At 42.7% G+C, this 20,796-nt stretch overlaps 2 protein-coding genes across 5 annotated transcripts; one reads left to right on the plus strand and one right to left on the minus strand.

Moving 5' to 3' along the window:
* Positions 1 to 4,128: 4,128 nt before the first annotated feature.
* Positions 4,129 to 14,727, plus strand: LOC120060703 (high mobility group protein HMG-I/HMG-Y-like). 3 transcript variants are annotated; one of them, XM_039010105.1, is made up of 5 exons: positions 4,129 to 4,226; positions 5,347 to 5,459; positions 6,712 to 6,792; positions 8,961 to 9,017; positions 10,813 to 11,044. In XM_039010105.1, the coding sequence occupies exons 2-5, from the start codon at positions 5,361 to 5,363 to the stop codon at positions 10,924 to 10,926; spliced, it is 351 nt and encodes a 116-aa protein (XP_038866033.1). In that variant the 5' UTR covers positions 4,129 to 4,226; positions 5,347 to 5,360; the 3' UTR covers positions 10,927 to 11,044. The 3 variants fall into 3 exon arrangements, with proteins under 3 accessions (XP_038866033.1, XP_038866034.1, XP_038866032.1); XM_039010106.1 differs by lacking the exons at positions 4,129 to 4,226; positions 10,813 to 11,044 and adding exons at positions 4,297 to 4,451; positions 12,513 to 14,727; XM_039010104.1 differs by lacking the exon at positions 4,129 to 4,226 and adding an exon at positions 4,297 to 4,451.
* Positions 14,728 to 14,888: 161 nt separating this feature from the next.
* On the minus strand, positions 14,889 to 20,680 carry LOC120061186 (small integral membrane protein 29-like). 2 transcript variants are annotated; one of them, XM_039010792.1, is made up of 6 exons: positions 20,600 to 20,680; positions 18,208 to 18,490; positions 18,052 to 18,077; positions 17,762 to 17,867; positions 16,675 to 16,800; positions 14,889 to 16,540 (listed from the first exon to the last, which is right to left on the minus strand). In XM_039010792.1, exons 2-5 carry the CDS (start codon positions 18,313 to 18,315, stop codon positions 16,717 to 16,719), a joined length of 324 nt encoding a protein of 107 aa, XP_038866720.1. In that variant the 5' UTR covers positions 18,316 to 18,490; positions 20,600 to 20,680; the 3' UTR covers positions 14,889 to 16,540; positions 16,675 to 16,716. The 2 variants fall into 2 exon arrangements, with proteins under 2 accessions (XP_038866720.1, XP_038866721.1); XM_039010793.1 differs by lacking the exon at positions 16,675 to 16,800.
* Positions 20,681 to 20,796: the final 116 nt, after the last annotated feature.

Below are 20,796 nucleotides of genomic sequence, written 5' to 3' on the forward strand. Positions count from 1 at the left end.
CGCGTCCAACTCCCACACTACCGGCGCCACCAAACAAGAGGCTGGGAGTATTGGAGTGGGATCCATGGGCCGCTCCTCTGTGTCATACAGCCGGGACAATGCGTCTGCCTTAATGTTCTGGGATCCTGGTCTGTAAGAAAGGGTAAACACAAACCGGGTGAAAAACATGGCCCACCTTGCCTGGCGAGGGTTCAGTCTCCTCGCCGCCCGGATGTACTCCAGATTGCGGTGGTCAGTCCAGATGAGAAAAAGGTGTCTAGCCCCCTCAAGCCAATGTCTCCACGCCTTCAGGGCCTTGACAACAGCCAACAACTCCCGGTCCCCCACGTCATAGTTTCGCTCCGCCGGGCTGAGCTTCTTTGAGAAGAAGGTACAAGGGCGGAGCTTCGGTGGCGTACCTGAGAGAGCACAGCTCCTATCCCAGCCTCGGATGCATCCACCTCCACTATGAACACCAAAGAGGGATCCGGATGGGCCAGCACGGGAGCCGAGGTAAACAAAGCCCTCAGGTGACTGAAAGCCCTGTCCACCTCAGCTGTCCACTGCAAGCGCACCAGACCCCCCTTCAGCAGTGAAGTAATGGGAGCCGCTACCTGACCAAAACCCCGGATAAACCTCCGATAGTCGTTGGCTAGACCTCCTTTACCGTGGTGGGAGTTGGACAATTACGCACGGCTGCAATGCGGTCACTCTCCATCTCCACCCCTGACGTGGAAATGCGATACCCTAGGAAGTAGACGGACTGTTGGAAAAACAGGCATTTCTCAGCCTTGACGTACAGGTCATGCTCCAACAGGCGACCAAGCACTTTGTGCACCAGGGAAACATGCTCGGCGCGTGTAGCGGAGTATATCAGAATGTCATCAATATACACCACTACACCCTGCCCGTGCAGGTCCCTGAACATCTTGTCTACAAAAGCTTGGAAGACTGATGGCGCATTCATCAACCCGTACGGCATGACGAGGTACTCCTAGTGCCCAGAGGTGGTACGAAAAGCCGTCTTCGACTCGTCTCCCTCTCGGATACGCACCAGATTGTAAGCGCTCCTGAGATCTAGTTTTGTGAAGAAGCGCGCACCGTACATTGACTCTATCGCTGTGGCTATGAGCGGTAGCAGGTAACTATACCTCACCGTGATCTGATTAAGACCCCGGTAGTCAATACACGGACGCAGACCTCCCTCCTTCACAAAAAAGAAACTTGAGGAGACGGGTGAAGTGGAGGACCGAATGTACCCCTGACGCAGGGATTCGGAGACATATGTTTCCATAGCCTCCGTCTCCGCCTGTGAGAGGGGATAAACGTGACTCCTGGGAAGTGCAGCGTCTACCAGGAGATCTATCGCACAATCGCCCCGTCGATGAGGTGGTAATTGAGAAGGCGAGAGCCAAATCGGCATATTCAGGGGGAATGCGCACGGTGGAGACCTAGTCTGGACTCTCCGCCGTAGTAGCACCAACGGAAACCCCTAAACACCTACCTGAGCACTCTCGCGACCACCCCGTGAGAGTCCTCTGTGGCCAAGAAACAGTGGGGTTATGACAAGCTAACCAGGGTAGGCCCAGCACCATGGGAAACGCAGGAGAGTCAAGGAAAATATACATTTTCTCCGTGTGACCCCCCTGCGTCACCATACCCAAAGGAGCGGTGACCTCCCTAATTAACCCTGACCCTAATGGTCGACTATCTAAGGCGTGAATGGGGAAAGGCACATCCACGAGAACAATGGGGATCCCTAAACTATGAGCTAACGCTCTATCAATGAAATTCCCAGCCGCACCTGAATCGAAGAGCGCCTTATGCTGGGAATGAGGGGAAAACTCAGGAAAAGTGACAGACACAAACATGTGCAACAGAGAGCTCTGGGTGAGAATGGTGCCAGCTCACCTGGGGTGACACCAGAGTACCCTGCCTACTGCCTCGCTTCCCAAAGGAACCAACCCGGCACTGACCAGCAGTGTGACCTCTGCAGCCACAGATGGTGCACGAGCGGAAACCCCCTCCGGTCTCCCTGCGCACCGCCCCTCCCAGCTCCATTGGTATCGGAGAGCGGGTGCGGGAGGATGGAACCACCAGACCCCGATCTGGACATCCGCGAGTAGCCAGCAGGTTGTCCAGCCGGATGGACAGGTCCACCAGCTGGTTGAACGTGAGGATGGTGTCTCTGCAGGCCAGCTCCCGACAGACGTCCTCACGCAAACTGCAGCGGTAGATCAGGGCCCTGTTGTTCCATCCCGCGCCGGCAGCCAGGGTCGTAAACTCCAGGGCAAACTCCTGTGCGCTCCTCGTCTCCTGCCTCAGATGGTAGAGGCACTCACCCACCGCTCTGCCCTCGGGTGGGTGGTCGAAGACTGTCCGGAAACGGCGGGGGAACTCCTCAAAACGGTCCAACGCCGCATCTCCCTCTCTCCACACGGCGTTGGCCCACTCCAGGGCTTTCCCGGTGAGGCACGAGACGAGGGCGGACACCTTCTCACGGTCCGATGGAGCTGGGTGGACCGTGGCCAGATAGATGTTTAGTTGGAAACCCTGGCAGTAGGCAGCAATCCCGTCGTACTCCTGTGTCATGGAGAGACGGATCCTACTGGGTTCAGGTGAGAAAGGGGCGCTCAAGAGAGACCCCGGTTGTGCTGGTGGAGGCGCTGGAAGAACTCCCTGTCTCTCCCAGCGGTCCATAGTCTGGACAACGCGATCCATGGCGACGCCCAGATGGTGAAGCTTTACCTCATGACCCTGGATGCGCTCCTCCACCTCCATGGCCGGGGTACCTTTTCCTGCTGACTCCATAATTGGGTCAGAGATTCTGTAATGTCGTGTCTGTAGGTAGCAGGGAAGTCAGGCGCAGGAGAATCGAACTTGGTAAAAATGGAGTAGTTTAATAGCCTTTAACAAAACTCCAAAATCAAAGTACATAATAAATAAAAATGGGTACAAGAACCCGTCGCGCACCAATACATAAATCACGAACATACAAAACAAACAATCTCTGACAAGGACATGATGGGAAACAGAGGGTTAAATACACAACATATAATTGATGGGATTGAAACCAGATGTGAAGGAAGACAAGACAAAACCAATGGAAAATTAAAAATGGATCAGTGATGGCTAGAAGATCGGTGATGTCGACTGCCGAACACCGTCCGAACAAGGAGAGGGACCGACTTCTAAGTCGTGACAGTCCTTCATTACTTGAAGGTCATTCAATCCGAACTGGTAACTCTAATGAACTTATCCTCTGCAGCAAAGTAACTCTGGGTTTTCCTTTCCTGTGGCAGTCATGAGTGCCAGTTTCATCATAGGCTTGATGGTTTTTGCAACTGCACTTGAAGAAACTTTCAAAGTTCTTGAAATGTTCTGTACTGACTGACCTTCATGTCTTAAAGTAATGATGGACTGTCGTTTCTCTTTGCTTATTTGAGCTGTTCTTAAAATAATATGGACTTGGTCTTTTACCAAATAGGGCTATCTTTTGTATACCACTCGTACCTTGTCACAACACAACTGATTGGCTCAAACGCATTAAGAAGGAAATAAATTACACAAATTAACTTTTAACAAGGCACACCTGTTAATTGAAAGGCATTCCGGGCGACTACCTCATGAAGCTGGTTGAGAGAATACCAAGAGTGTGCAAAGCTGTCATCAAGGCAAAGGGTGGCTACTTTGAAGAATCTCCAATATAAAATACATTTTTATGTTTAAAACTTTTTTGGTTACTACATGATTCCATGTGTTTTTCATAGTTTTGATGTCTTCACTCTGATTCTACAATGTAGAAAATAGTCAAATAAAGTAAAACCCTGGAATTAGTAGGTGTGTCCAAACGTTTGACCAGTACTGTTTGTAGTCATCTAGGAATTACTTTCTATGAAAGAAACATCACATTAAAAAAAATATGAGTTGAAGCTACATAAACCTAGGGAAATATTTAATAATTTTATATTGCTGGGGTAGTATTTTGTATCTCAGTTGGTAGAGCATGTCGCTTGTAACGCCAGGGTAGTGGGTTCGATTCCAGGGCCCACCTGGGGTTGGGGGTGGATGACGGGTGTTGGGGTGGCCCACTTATCATATCTCCGCCCTCAATGTTATCGCTACTGTGAGGACGCCTCTTTAAATTGCCCTAAACTCCTTGAGGCTGGCGCATTTCCTTTATCTTGAAGAGAGACAGACAGCTATTTTTAGCACGCTTTGAATCGGCAGCTTAAATTTTAAATCAGGTAAATAAAACATTCTACAATATGTTTTACTTCTAGTCTAGGGGCTCTATTCTATAGTCTGCTTCTCTAGTTGCTGTGCTGCACAGACTGGAATTTAAGGGGCGGGCGTTGTGTAGTCTCTGTCGAATATATAACAAGAGCTTTAGTTAAAGGATTCAACCGGTAAAACTAGCGACTGGTTTGTGCGGGAATTCGTTCGAGGGCCATAATCTTCAAGGGATCAAGGTAGGAGTAATCCAAACCATTGCGGTGAACACAAAGCTGACCTTGCATACGGTCACGTCTGCGTGTTATTTTGACATATAATTCGATAGGCTGATAAGCGTGAATGTTGTAAATGTTATTTGATAACGTTGGTGTGCTGATTTTTGTACTCAAACAACGATATTGCATACAGTCTATTCCGACTGAATTTCGAGAGACGGTCTACCTCGTTTATCCTCTTTTTGTTTTCATTTGCCTATTCTGCGCACTGAATCTACTGGGTATCCGTAGCGACTGGGCTTTAAACATTGCTGAGCTGTTGCAGCCTACACCAAGCCAGGACATTTCACTACTTGCTTGGTATACACGGTCTCCGTTGCGCGCGGAATCCTGCTGTATGTAGGCTATACCAGAGTTTCCCAAACTCTGTCCTGGGGCCCCCCCTGGGTGCACGTTTTGTTTTTGCCCTGGCACTACACAGCTGATTCAAATAACCAGCTCATTATTAAGCTTTGATTGTTTTTAATCAGCTGTGTAGTCCTATGGCTAACGTGCACCCAGGGTGGGGGGCCCCAGGACCTCGTTTGGGAGACCCTGGGCAATAGAATCGTTCACACAAGCTGGTTGACTGGCATCCCCCGTTTATTTATCAGTAGCCTATACCACTAATGGAGCACAAATGAGACAAACAGTGCTGCAAATACATTGGGATAAGTCAAATGCAATATACATTATTATGGCACTCTACCTACTATGTAATTACACTGTAATAAGACTGCTAATGTAATAACAAAAAATAAGAGTCAGTATTGTTGTTCTGGAGATTTCTTAGTATGATATTGTGGTATATGTTATTTACATGCATTGTGAAAATCGACCCTATTATTAAAATGTTATTTTCCTTTTTTAATCTCAGGATTACAAATCAACATGAGTGACAAGGGTACCATCTCACCAAAAGAGGAGGGAGCAGAGAAGAGGGGACGTGGAAGACCAAGGAAACAGCCACAGGTGAAAAGTGGTTGTGATGTAAGTAGCTTCATAAAACAACACCACCTTTCTTCCGTATGATAGATCATGTGCGACCAGGAAACAGTCTGTGTCCTACTTGGTTATGGCTCCCGGGCCTGGTTATGCCCACAACAACTAGAGCACAGAGTTTTCCTGGTTAAGTTAACTGGTCAACCAAAACCTGATCCTGCAGCAGGTTTCAGAACCCACCGAAAGCAGTAGTGTTGCCCGTCAGAGGTGTCTTATTCCTATGTAGTTTCACCATGGAGGACTCCTGACTTCATTGTGTCATTTCTCTTGATGTGACTTAGTGTAAAGAGTCACTGGATAGGTCTCTCTTTTTACCTTCCCCCACCCCCTCCTCACCAGGCCTGGCTGTGTGCATATGTAATGACAATCAACCTGTGGTCTGGCAGGCTGTCATTGATATGTAACCTGAACCCCTTAAACCAGTGGTAACCCACATACCCCACCTCTGCTTCTAACTGATTGGTTTATGTAAGCGGAGTAGAAGCAATGATTGGTCCATGTTGCTGTCACTCTCCTGAGGGTGTTGTTGGTATTGGATTGCGTTGTTGCTAGTAGCTGCTGCTGTAAACAGACTGAGGAGGTAATAAAAACCTGCACCTCCATAATATACAGCCAAATGCATTAATCATGTTTATTTGTGTTTGCTGTTGAACCACCACCATCCCTGTTGAGTGATCATGTTAGCATTTTTGTTACATTGAATGTATTGTTTTGGACTAATGAGTTTTGCAATTGACGCAACAGTTAAATCTGCCCTAGAAGTCTATTCTGAACACAGGTCTGCACAGTGGTATATTATCTTTGTGTTATACTATACCAATACTCCCTACATACTACCTCTTATTTACAACTACTATATTTTTGGTCTGATCTAAACCACTGTCATCTAAACCACTGTCAGCTTGTTACAGTTAATGGAACTTGGCAATGTAGCTGTGACCACCTGTTAGTCTTAAAGTAGCAACAGGTGTCAGTTGCACTGACCTTGAACAGTGCACTCTTAGTGTCATGAATAACAAAGTATTCCATGTAAGAAGCTGCATGTCGTATCACATCATACATGGAATTAGACTGAGTTGTTTGCCCTCCATAAAAAGACACTTCATTCATCATTACGTCCATAGTGTCAAACCTTTGGGCGCAACAACTATAGAACCACCATTTTATGCGTTGGCATCTTTGACTGTTCAAATGTAACGCTGTGCTGTCCACCTGACCATTTCCCATATTTTTCTTTCAGGAGCCCAGTGGGTCCCCTACTCCAAAGAGGCCCAGGGGAAGGCCAAAGGGTAGCAAGAACAAGACTGTCACCAAGGGCAAGGTAAGGCAATATGTTAGCCCTATTTTACTCAACCGAATGAATTTAACCTGCTAGACTGTCAACTAGGCTTGGCAGCCACCTTTCAGTCATCCTGCAAAAACCACATTAGACATTTGATCGTGCAGGCCACTGTTGACCATAGATTACCATTAGGGTCAGATGGAACAGCTGTCGCCAGCTCCTATAGTTTTAGATGTCCCTGTGGTTTTAACTTGATACTACCCGAGTTTTCAACCTCATCCTCAAGTACTAAGAAATTGTCATGTACCCATGACTGTTGATTATCTTTAAGGATCACAGTGGTAGCTAATCTAATAGGTGTAAAGTATTTATGTAAAAATACTTTTGGGGTATCTGTACTTTACTATCTACATTTTTTGACAACTTTTACATTTATTCCACTACATTCCTAAAGAAAATCATGTACTTTTTACTCCATACATTTTCTCTGACACCCAAAAGTACTCGTTACATTTTGAATGCTTAGCAGGACTGGAAATTTGTCCAATTCATACACTTATCAAGAGAACATCCCTGGTCATCCCTACTGCCTCTGATCTGGCGGACACACTAAACACAAATGCTTTGTTTGTAAATTATGTCTTAAGTGTTGGAGAGTGCCCCTGGCTATCAGTAAAAAAAAAAGTGATGTCTGGATTGCTTAATATAAGGAATTTGAAATTATTATTATTACTTTTACTTTTGATACTTAAAACCAAATACTTTTAGACTTTATTCAAGTAGTATTTTACTGGATTACTTTTACTTGAGGCATTTTCTATTAAGGCATCTTTACTTTTACTCAAATATGACAATTGGGTACTTTTTCCACCACTGTTTAACCTCCTCCTGTTGAAAGGATGTCCTGTTAAGTATGATTTATAGGTTAACTGTAATTATTTTGGCCCTTTTCACCTCAAGTCTTAAAAATAGCAGGGCCAGAGCTTCCATTTGTAAGATCTTGGGTTTACTGGCTGCTTAAAGAGACGCTCATTTTTTTCAGTTAATTCCCCCTGACTTCCTGTCCTCCAGCTTCCTGTAGCTTGTCATGCACAGTGTGGTGCAGGTGCAGAGGCCGCAAGCTGACATTACCCCCCAACACACAGCCCTAGTTCTTTTCTCCCTCACATCACCATAGCAACAGACAAGTTCTATCCCTCGCCCCAACCCCCCACGCTCCTCTAGGCGCTGTGTGTGTGCAGGAAAAGGATATATGTGTGTATATATGCATGTGTGTTTATGTGCAAGCAGGGTTGGGGAGTAACTGTTTACATGTAATCTGATTGACAAAAATACTGTTACATTACCAGCAAAAATATTACTTTTGAAAAACTACATTACTTCTTGGATTACTTTTAAATTCAGAAAGGATGTTTGCAAAAAATATACACCTTTCTGTTTTCTCAATGACATTCAATTCAGCATTGAATTTTTTAAAACATTTTTAACACGTTTAGAAAGGAACCAAAATATTTTTTCAACATTCACTCAATGCACCCTGGGTTTTAACAAAGTGCAGGACAAGCCATTCCATCAGAACATGTTATCGGACAGCTAGATATAACTAGTTACATTTAGGAAGCTAATAGATTGCATTTAGTTAAAAGATGAGACATAATAAAGAAACCTTTCTGTTTTCTCAATGACATTCAATTCAGCATTGAAAAAAGATTTTCACTTTTCCCACGTGAGCGAGTCTGACCATAAGTCAGGGACCACTATGATGACACACCAAATGCGTTTGATGGATCCCTTTTGTCTTCTCATGCCTCTTAATAAGGTGAAAGTATTCTAAAAGTAAAGGAAAGTATGGATTTGGGTAATCAAAAAGTTACATTACTGATTACAATTATAGATATGTAACTAGTAACTAACAGATTACATTTAGAAACTAACCTACCCAACCCTGTGTGCAAGGATGGATCTGAAGTGGGCTCGTTTCTTCTTGCCCAGTTTCACCAGCTGTCTCTGAGCCCCAGACCAGGTGGCCAGCGAGCTGGAGTGCCCTGTGTGCAGTTCCTGTCAGATTCCGAGATAATAGCCAATGAACCTAATGCCCTCAAACCATCTGCTTCCTACTATGAGTATTAGTGCCCTCTAGTGACAGTAGATTAGCAGGTTTCTGTGCAGTTAGATTAATTGTTTGTTTTTCTTCCCTCATTTTACAGAAGGCACCAGCAGCCTCAACTGCAGGGATGAAACGCAGGGGAAGACCCAAGAAAGAGGTAAGAGTAGCTCTTATTATCATAGGTGTTAATATTACCTTTAACTAATCCCCCCTTGACTCTGACTCACTCTTAAATTGTCACTGTTTGGTTCCCCTCCACATGCTCACTGCTGTTAGAAATCCCGAAGGTCTTAACTTCTTATGGCTGCAATCCCGTTAACGGGATGATATGACAGCAGCCAGTGAAAGTGCAGGGCGCCAAATTCAAACAACAGAAATCTCATAATTAAAATTCCTCAAACATACATGTATTTTATACCATTTTCAAGATAATCTTGTTGTTAATCCCACCAAAGTGTCCGAAAGCACCACAAACAATTATGTTAGGTCACAGAAAAATCACAGACAAACACAGTCATTCTTCCAGCCAAAGACAGGAGTCACAAAAAGCAGAAATAGAGATAAAATGAATCACTAACCTTTGATGATCTTCATCAGATGACACTCATAGGACTTCATGTTACACAATACATATATGTTTTGTTCGATAAAGTTCATATTTATATCCAAAAACCTCAGTTTACATTGGCGCCATGTTCAGAAATGCCTCCAAAATATCCTGAGAAATTGCAGAGAGCCACGTCAAATAACATAAATACTCATCATAAACTTTGATGAAAGATACATGTTTTACATAGAATTAAAGATACACTTGTTCTTAATGCAACCGCTGTGTCAGATTTCAAAAAGCTTTACGGCAAAAGCACAATATTCAATAATCTGAAAACAGCGTTCAGCCACAAAAGCAAGCCATACAGTTACCCGCCAAATTGTGCAATCAACAAAACTCATAAAAAGCATTATAAATCTTCACTTACCTTTGCTGATCTTCGTCGGAATGCACTCCCAGGACTCCCACTTCCACAAGAAATGTTTGTTTTGTTCGGTAATGTCCATCATTTATGTCCAAATAGCTATTTTTGTTAGCGTGTTTGGTAAACAAATCCAACGTTAGGAAGCGCGTTCACTAAAAGCAGATGAAATGTCCAAAAGTTCCGTAACAGTCAGTAGAAACATGTCAAGCGATGTGTTGAATCAATCTTTAGAATGTTTTTAACATAAATCTTGAATAATGTTCCAACCGGAGAATTACATTGACTTCAGATGGGCAATGGAACATAGCTCCCTCTCATGTGAACGCGCATGGTCAGAGCATGGCCAGGCCATGGTAGACCTGACTATTTCCTGTCTCCTTAGGCCCCACTTCACAGTAGAGGCGTCAGACAAGGTTCTACAGACTGTTGACATCTAGTGGAAGCCGTAGGAAGTGCAAACTCATCCATATCCCACTGTTTGTTCAATAGGGGCTGTGTTGAAAATCTACCGACCTCAGAATTCCCACTTCCTGTTTGGATTTTTTCTCAGGTTTTTGCCTGCAATATGAGTTCTGTTATACTCACAGACATCATTCAAACAGTTTTATAAACTTCAGAGTGTTTTCTATCCAATACGAATAATAATATCCATATATTAGCAATTATGTTGAGTAGCTTGGATGATTAGCAATCATCCAACCTACTCAATACTGCACCTGCAGCCATAAGAAGTTAAGTTAGCATGCTTACAGCGAAATTTGGCTTGTTCGTAGAAACAAAAGGACGTAAACGAACAATCAAACTCGTCGTCCCAGGCGAACTTCAACCCCAGTGGCTTCTGCTTATCTTCAACCCCTGTGATTGGTTGAATAAAGTTGTGGGACGGTTTCACTGCTCTTCCACCATAAAAAAAAACATGGCAACCATTGTGTGCAAATTAAAACTTTCAACTTAACCTTTTCTGTTTGCAACAACCAGCTACCAGGTGTGAAGTCAACTACACCTGGAGTCTGTCATGTCCTCTTTGAAACAACGCACATTCCAGATGGCACTGATAGCTCCGAAATTAGGATTTGGCAAATTTTGGCCTAAAAACTGACCCGTGGGACTCGTCTTCACGCGATTCTGAAGACAGCTGGGACGAGGTAAGCAATGTTAATAATCTAGCTTTGCTTGTAGTTGAGCTTTGCGTTAAGGAGAATGTGTTCATTAGGTGTTTTGTGGTATTGAATTTGTTGTTGATGAAACTGTAACCCTTAGCTGTACCTAACTGTACTAAAAGACTCATGTCTTTTTCTTTATTTATCTTTAAGGGAGAACAAACCCCAGAGGAGACCTCGGACTCTGAGGACCCTTATGTGCGCTGTCTTTCCATCGTCAAAATGTATTCATTGTATTTACAACAGGGTGAAAAGATTGAGCAGGCGAGAGGGAGGCTAGGGAATAGTTTGCATGCAAGCCGTATGCTGGAAGCTATGGTTACATTTGAGGCCAGTTATCCGCCAGATCTATACAAATGTTTTAAGTCTGTATATCTCCCGGGCCTGATTGAGAGCCAGCAGAAAGAGCTCATGGAAGTCTTGGCAAGCAAGCCTGCACTGGACTGAGAGACGTATTAAAGGATGCTATGCATTTCTGTTTATGCTATGTTATAAAGCTATTGAGGAACTGTCTTTGCCTTACAGACATGCTGTTTATTGATTCGATATTGCACTGGAGTGAACCACTGTTACTGATTGGAAACACAGATCCATTGGTCCGTATTGTATATGCTTTGTGTTATGTACATAGTATTTTATACATATTTACACATCCAATCTTCTGGTTTTTTTTATTACTATTGATTTCTGCACAAGTGTATGTTGAGTTCATTGTCTTGAGTGAGTCTTTGAAACCGACTAGGTATAGTTGGAAATACATGTTTAAGTTAAATCTATTACATTTTTTTTAATGGGCTTAACTACAATTTCATACATCACTGTTGACATAGTGATACATATTTCACTCCATTCTTCAAAAAATGTCTAGGATAAAGGAATTGTTGCAAAATTATTTAAAAACTACAGTTTAATCCGGCACAAACCAACCGAACTTTGCCTCCACTGTAAGCATACTCGGGCCTTAAATAAAATAAGCGTGAGTGTAGCCTACTCCCAGAAGCCTGTGTTGCATTAGTCACAGCGGGGAATGACCCATAGTTACCCACCTAACTGGGCTCTCTTTTTATGAATGGACTCTCCTGCGCCAGAGTGGGAGGAGTCGGTGGGAGTTTGAGGTAGAGGGGGGGTAAAGCGGGAGGGAGGGAGCGAAGGATGCCTCACTGTGTGACTCACCACTCAGATGAGTCACTACAGATGGCCAAGTCCTCCCCTGGGGGCTCTAGGGACTTTCACGCTGGTTTTGTTTATCAGTGAGATGTGATCAACATGCACACTCCTTCTTCCACTTCAATACTCCGATGTTTCACTAGCAAGGCCACTGTACAAGTCCCTCCCAAATCCTAAAGACTCCCAATAGATACCGTTGTTCATATTGCAAGGCAGTTATTGTAGTTGAAAGATTGATGCACTTCTTGTGACTTATATTTGATGAGATCCCTTTTTCTTACTGTGTTATATTTTTGGTGTGAACCAGTAGAAACATGGGTTGACTGTGGTCTGTGTTTGGTTTCTTTTCAGGAAAAGGAGGAACAGGCAACCCAGGAATCATCTGAAGAGGAGGCGGAGAAAGACCAGTAAACTTGCAACCCATGCTACCTCACTCAACATACTGACTTCCTGTCAACCAGAGCTAGGCTGAATCTCCAATACCGGTGCCACCCCAACCTCTTTTCTACGGTTCACTTTCTTGCCTTCTCGCTAAAGGAGGGTCAACAACACACTTCATCCAACCTCTATTTGCAACTGCACTGGAAAACCAATGGATGTTTCTTAACAAGCATATCTATCAAAGAATCACAGTACAGGTGACGGACAACCGTTTCTCAATGTGTATGTCGTGGTATTGCAAGTCTTTTATACTGGACAAAAATATGTTCTGGTGAGTTTTTGGACACGCTTCTTTCAAAAGACAGTGTATAGGACATTCTCTCGGCTTAGTGTTACTCATTTTTTCCCTAACACCGGTATCTTGAGCTGGTGGGTCATATAAACTTGTTTTCTATTGGACAAAAGGTGAATTTTGCCTATACTTGCTGTTTTTAAGTGTGAAGTGCTTAATCTATCCCTTACATCTATTTACCAGCGGAGAAGCTGATATGGAGAAAATACAGTATGAGCATTAAATATATTATTATAGACATTTTAAAATCTCTGTATTAGACCTCTCCCTGTTACTTCTTTGATTGTGCAGAATTGTTCCTACCCCCTCCCATCCAAAATAAGCTGTCCCTAACTAGCCTCTGATGTGGCTTGTGCTCGTCTCCCTATAGCCTCTTCGGGGCTACACTGGAAAAGGCTTGTGTTAACTAAAGTGTACTGTTACTAATCAAAGATTTGATCAGACTGATTGTGTTTTATCGTGTTCCTCTGGGTCATAACATGCCCTCAAATACCTGAGTAATTGTGCTGCTTTGATGTCTACGAAAACTCATCATAATAATGTCGTAATGGCTTAAGGATGGGTAGGGATTCATTTATTGGGGAGCTACATTCTCTCAACACTCCAGGAAACTTTTTGAACTCTGTGGCATCTGCTGTTCCTCTTAATGTGGTCCTCCCAGTCTACAGCATTTGTTGCAACCCATGGCCACTTGGTCAGCTCTAGGTGAACTGTGTAACAAACTAGGAGCTGGATTGTTACTGTTGTGGCACTGTTTTATCCAATGGGTCTGTATAATAGCTGATCATTCCATTTTTCCTCTCTCTGCTTTACAAGGCCTGTTGTGTCGTCATCACTTTGTACAGGATGTTGAAATATTCTGCTTTTTCTGTGAGGATAGTCAGTGTCTGCTGTCTACTCCAGAAAAACAATGTTGTTTTGTTTGTGTTTCTCAGTGTCAGGGATCTCAAGATCACAGTCCAGTTACTGGGTCTCTCCTTAAACCTATAAGCTGCTACAATCTGTTATAAAAACCCGGAAAACTGCAACGGGCCTGACAAGGCCCAGAATCTCATACCTCACTTGACGACAGCTTACTTTAAACTTTCCCATATTGCATTCTTCAACTGGTTTCAAATGTACAATGTAAACTCTGGCAAGTGTGTGAGAAATGTTTGTATTACGTGGTCTTTTTTTAATCTGACTGTTATTTGGTATTTTAAAGACTGCCTAGCCTAGCTACTAGTGAAGGTGTGCTCTCACACCCCCCTCTGCTCCTCTTTGTTTTTAAAGCGAGCGTACAGAGACGGGTCACAAAAATGTGTAAAGTCATGAAGATCTGTCAGCTTTGCAAATTTGTGTTTGACTGTGGTAGATTAGACAGTGTGTTTTATCTTTTTAATAAATCCTACTTCTGGTGCACTGAAATGTTTGCTTGATTCAGATTGTCATGTGTGTTTAGTGACAAAGACTGGGTGTTCTCTCCAGGTTATTCTGTTGTAGGCCTCGGTGCAGCTTTGGCACCAGGCGCTTTTCCATGTATGCATTCCTCAATGGCACCCTATTCCCTTTATAGTACACTACTTTTGACCAGAGCCCTGGTCAAAAGTAGAGCACTATATAGTTAGAGTGCCATTTGGGATGCATGATGCTCATGTGGAACTCCGGTAATTACATATATCCATTCACAGCTGCAACTATTTTGACTATGTACCAACATCATCCATGTTATGTAATTCATTCAAGTTAATGAGATGGGATCATTCTTTTTAATATACAATGTCTATATTTCTATTGCGCACTATGACAATTTGTATCCAGAAAGGGTCAATAAATACAAGAATTTATACTTTTTTTTTGGTCATGTCTTGTCCTGCATCCTCTTCACCGTCTTCTGAGAATAACGTAAGCCAGACTAATGTATACTCTAGACCTATTACAGTTTCTAATTGGCTTATCACCGCTCTTTCAGTTTCTCCAATTTTTACTGATATCAAATGATTACAAAGACAGGATAGGAACTCCTTTCCATTTTATTTTTGCTTTACTTTACATCCAGACCATCTATAAAAAGTCCATATTCTCACTAAGACACATACAAGTTTACTTCATGGACAGTCAATTAGTGCTTCAATTGGAAAGCAACAAAAATAATCAGTCTTGAACAATAGTGTGCAAAATCTTGATAAGTGATGTCAAAATTACATGTATTTTCATCAGTCTATCCTGTATTTTCTTTTCAGAACACCGCATTTTAAATCGAATGCATTATATGTTTAATGTGCATGGGAATTAACTCCGACTTTATAAATAGTGGAGCGTAATACGTAGCCATTAGCATTCAGGAAAAAGTCAATTATTCAAGTCAAAAGTCTAAATTCCACATTCAAATTAATGGAAATACATGATATATATTTCCCTGTTTAAATTATTGAGTGGACTCCTACATACATATACATGCGCTGATAAGATGATTGATTTCAATGGGAGCCTTCATCTCTCATCCTGAATATGACATTCACAAATGCAAGGAGGAAAGGTGGGTAACCTAGAATAGAGCACATTATCCAAGGATGAATCACTGTTCACTCATTTCTTTAACGACACATGAGGTTTCCTGAATACTGCATACAGTCAGGCCTATGACATTCTTCTGCTAGAAGAATCCTGTTGCCCTGTCTTCCAGACAGGACATTTTTAGGGCAGTAGTCACAGCTAAATAATGGAGAGGAGTGGGTGGGGTAGGGGAGGCTGCTTGACTATCTACATTCATTGGCCATCATGTGACATCCCAGATACAGCCAGAGGGTTCTCTCTCTCTGCACATCCTATTTCTGAATGTGATGTTTGAAACAACTCAAGTGAAACAAAAGAGAGAGAGAAAAGGAAACAATCTTGCTCTCTCTTCTCACCACCGTTTTATCATCGCATATCTGGATGATGACGAGGAGGTATTATTTTGGTTGCTTTGATAATGGTATTCACAGTGCAACAAACAAGGAAAATTGCAGGACTCAAATTGATTGACTGCACATCTGTGTAACTTATGACATTGAATAGTGAGGGACATAGTAACCTAATTTTACACCACTAAAACTAGTAGTACAACGGGAAGCATCCCACCCAAGGTCAAGGCTTTGCTAATCTCACTGGTATAGTACTACTTAAAACAGTAACAATGGACATTAAGGCAAATGTTTCAGTAACACCCACCTCTACATACACACAAACACAGTTAAAAAAAAAAATGAATAAATAATCTCAAATAAATAATGTCCACTAGTAGTTAGCCAACGTGTCGTGGTTTAGGGTATGGCTTTCGGGAAAACGGGCATGGCATCAGAGGTTCACATAATAACCAACCTCCCCTTAGCTTAGAGGCTGACGCTGTACAAAGTAAATGCTCCAACAGAGATGATGACTGATGGATGATAATGGTAATGACAAAGATGATGATGCAAAGGCATGACAGGCTGTTCCCATTTATCATGCTTTTCCTAAAACCCCTTTGTGTTTAATGATTGACAAATCTGGCATCTCAAGGGTTAACTCCACTGATCTGTAGGATGGCACAGATCGATGTCCTGCTCCAACACACTCATGCATGGGCATCTTTCATCAACAGGGGACGTTGCTGCTGGTAGGACCGTGCCCAACCCTTCACCACCTGAAGACACATACTAGATTTTAGATCAACTCATCTTCCTCATTGCTGTTGTATATGGTATGCATTTGAAGTCAACACCTTGTGCAAATATCTTAAGTGACCCACAAAGTGTGCCTAAAGTTGAATTGACTTACACCCATGTCGGAAACAACAGCTCAAGCTCCAACAGATCCAGCTCAGAGTTTTTCCCCCACATGGACGACACGCAGTTTATACCGCACGCAAATGTAAAGTGATAGCACGTCAGGTGACAAAATTGTCTGGAAGAATCAGATAGAAAGGCATCCAACGAGCAGTCAGACTGCTCCGTACTCTAATTCACATATAAGTGAGGGTACTTAGTTGTACCGCCTCTCCGCAAAATAAACCTACCTTTACATTTGACCAAGTTCTCAAATAAATGTCTACATTTGTTAATATCATCATTCATAAAATCTTCCTAAAAAGGCAGCAAAGATTATTCTACAGCTCTTTATTATTAAAAAAAAAATTACAAACAAAGATGAGCCACAAGTTGCTCCATTTGATACTACTACATCAAAGATACTGGCCAGCAGAGTTTAAAAAATATATATGTGTTGTTTCCAATGGGAGCAAATGAAGCATAGTGGGCAGAACAAGCAAGGAGGTGGGCAGAGCCAAGCACGGGCTAGCAAGATCTTATTGGCCCTTTTTAGCATGCATTTCCATATTTCCGTTAGGGAACGCCTTCTCTGTGAAGTGTGAATGTGCAATAACTCAATTTGCCTTCGGACTCCTCCTAAACAATGCAAGTTCTTGAAACTTTGGCAAAGGGTCAAGTCTACAAAACTTAGTGCACGCTGTTCATAAAATATTGTCATTTTGGGAACAGAAAACTGTATTGATATCGAATGTTTCATCGACATTTGCACAATGTCAGCCAAATTTAATCTAGCTCCATCTTCTCACACTTCCCGCCACTGGACTTCCTCTCATCACCATACTTGGTGGTGAGTAGAAGTTCTAAATGTATGCTTCAGATGTATACATCCTTTGAGACTTCCGTCTCCTTCCTCTATCTGTGACTACATTACGTAAAAAGGCCTATATTTATGCGTGGCCAATGTTGCCATCTAGTGTTTGTAAAAGTTTCACGTTTTATTTTTCGTATGGGATAAAAAAGTGCCACATAGGAGGGATCCCAGATGTTACTGCAGCTTATCAATTGATTCATAGACAAAGATTAGGGTTAAATCATACCTTAGTATCTTCCTCTTTCCACAGCATTTCCTGTTCAACTTCATGTAATTCTTCTGAGGGGTCGTAGGTATAGACTGGAAGCAACTGGTGCCGGAGCCTGTCAATTCTAAAACACACAATAGGAAAGGAGTATACCGTGAATTGGAGACCAATGTAAGAAGACACTTTTTGGACATTATTGCAGGAATTCTGGGTATTGTTCAAAAGGAGTTGGCCAATTTAATAAGCAACCATACACCTGCTGAGAGCAATAAAGAAGAGAATAAAATTAATTAATAAAAGCAAGTTACCTTCTCTTCCTGCGCACATACATCACCTGCAATTTTTTTTAAAAGAAGTAGTTTAGCTGGTAAAAAATGTTTTTTTAAAAGCTGTAGCTCATCAAAGTAGTACTTCTTCACTGTATCAATGTAGGCCAACATGTGATGTCCCTGTTAGCCACTCACCACAGCTGCAGCTATCCCGATGAAGGTGATGAGGAAGAATGGTACCAACACAGAACTGACTGCCACATCCCCGTCTATGATGGCAGGGGGCTGAGTAGTGCTGTTCATTGCATATGTTTGGGTGGAGGGTGGGACAGGCAGCAAATCCCCAGTTGGATGGAGAAGTAGGGCGGCAGCAGTCCTCTCCTCAACAAGTTAACTCCCAGTTGTTTTTGTCTCATCCTTGTTGTTCATGTGACATCCACATGGTCTCTCTTCCTTCACAAATCAGTGTGAAATATGCCTGAGGGAGGCAAAAGACCAAAAGGTCACATGCTGGTTAGGCATATACAAAAGAGGACAAAAGGGCAGAGAAATCCTAATCCAAATTTTATATAGATCAGGGCTCAACATACAGGGCTTCCCGCTGGCCAGGGGAGGTTTTGGAAACCCTCCGGGCCAGTCAATCATCCACATCAGTGGCCCGCTTCAGCCTGTGAAAAAATATTGTAATAATGCTATTTTTCAATCTAGGCTACTGTATAAAAATGATGAAAAAACAGATGAATTCCTGAAGCTCTTAGTTTGTTATGTAGATTAATCACACACGCCCATACACAACCTAGTTTGAGCGGAATAATCCGACGGGTAGCAAGAGCGCGCAGCTCTCAAATGATTGTCACTTGGAGGAGCTCAAATCAAAGTTTATTGGTCAGGTACACAGATGTTATAGCAGGTGCAGCAAAATGCTTGTGTTTCTAGCCCCAACAGTGCAGTAATAATTAGCAATACAAATCAATAAATGCACACATAATCCAGAAAATTGAGAAATATCATCATGAGCAAGGTCAGAGAACAGAAAATAAATATATATAATGTACATAAATATAATGGTGTGAAAAGACAGTATATGGATAGAAAAGGTGTGTACAGCAGTAGTTATATAGAATACAGTATATACACCTAAAGCTGGTAAAACAGTATGCAAACTTTATTAAAATAACCAGTGTTCAATAACTATGTACACAGGGCAGTAGTCTCTAAGGTGCAGGGTAAAGTATCGGGTGGTAGCCGGCTAGAATAGTGACTAAGGCTAGTGGTGACTGTTCAACAGTCTGATGGCCTGGAGATAAAAGCTGTTTCTCAGTCTCGTCTTCTAGATGGTACCGGAGTGAACAGGCCGTAGCTCGGATGGCTGTGGTCCTTGATGATCTTCTTGGCCTTCCTGTGACACCGGGTGCTGTAAATGTCCTGGAGGACAGGCAATGTGCCCCCGGCAATGCGTTGTGCTCTGGAGAGCCCTGCGGTTGCGAACGGTGCCGTTTCCGCACCAGGCGGTTATACAGCCCGACAGGATGCCCTCAATGGTGCATTTGTAGAAGTTGTCATCTCTAGCTGACACCTTTGCTAACAGGTATTGTGTCAATTTAAAACTGGCACAAGACAGTTTACAGAATTGCCCATTTAAAAGGAATTTAGCCAATTCATTAATTACTAAATTTAGCTAACATTAGATAGTTAATCCAGAGATTCTTACCTTTACCTTAATTCAGCAGTCTCGTCCAAATCATCATGGCATTTGTAGGTCTTTATGATTGCCACATTATCAGCTAATTATCATTTCATTTTGGGGGGATAAATACAAGTGAATATATTGATAAGTCACCTTGCCCTAGAGAGATGTACACGGTTATCAAAACACCATGCCAGGGTGAGCCTACACGAAACACAGCCCTTATTTTAACTGTTTCTAAAATCCCCTATGGGAAGAATTCATTGTGGAAAAACGATTGGAACCATTTCCTTCTTTGACCGCTAGGTTGAATGGTTATTATGACTCATTCTGTGGTACTCTATTTGGATATGCCCTACAATTCTATAGTCATGTGATCCACACAATGTCCATATGGGTGGACTTGGGTAAAATGCTGCCCAGGTTGAGCTCTGATTTCGTGAAATAACACTCATACAAATAATTTTAAGATTCAGATAAGAAGAATTGAATGAATCTGCGCAGCGCCCAGGGCGACGCACGTGAACAAGCAAAAAAGCTGCTGCTGGCCACCACCACCGCACGAGTCACGACACCGGGTTGTATGATGGCTTTCTAACTACTAGCCACACCTACTAATCAGATGTTAACTAGCCTATTATCTATATTTATTGGTTCGTTAAAGTTGTTATGCAAGCAATGTCATACATCGTGCGTTTAGCTTGCAGCTCTAGCTAGCTAGCTGTCGCATACCAATCTAAAGGCACAGCTTATTGGCTGGCGTAGCTCAAGTTATTTTTACCTTTGGCTTAATAATTGCAAGTGTCTTAGAAGAGTATCACTGCGGATAACCACATTGCTAGCTCTAAATTATGTGTCCAATTTACCATGATTAGAAAAGTAGGTGTAATGAACACTCACCGAATGTTTTTGCTCCTCTGTCACTGTGAAGCTAACCAGGAAGAAAACAAAATAGCACTTTGATTGACAAGCCAACCCACGAATGCAAGCAATGAGTAACGGATGGAAGCAGCCAATGAAACGTCTCTGGAACAAACGGAGGGTGAATGATAGCTATGCACCTGATGTGTCTGTAGGTGTCGCAAAACTCATACTGT

This window comes from Salvelinus namaycush, chromosome 16 (genome assembly GCF_016432855.1).
Source record: "Salvelinus namaycush isolate Seneca chromosome 16, SaNama_1.0, whole genome shotgun sequence".
NCBI classification, from domain to species: domain Eukaryota; kingdom Metazoa; phylum Chordata; class Actinopteri; order Salmoniformes; family Salmonidae; genus Salvelinus; species Salvelinus namaycush.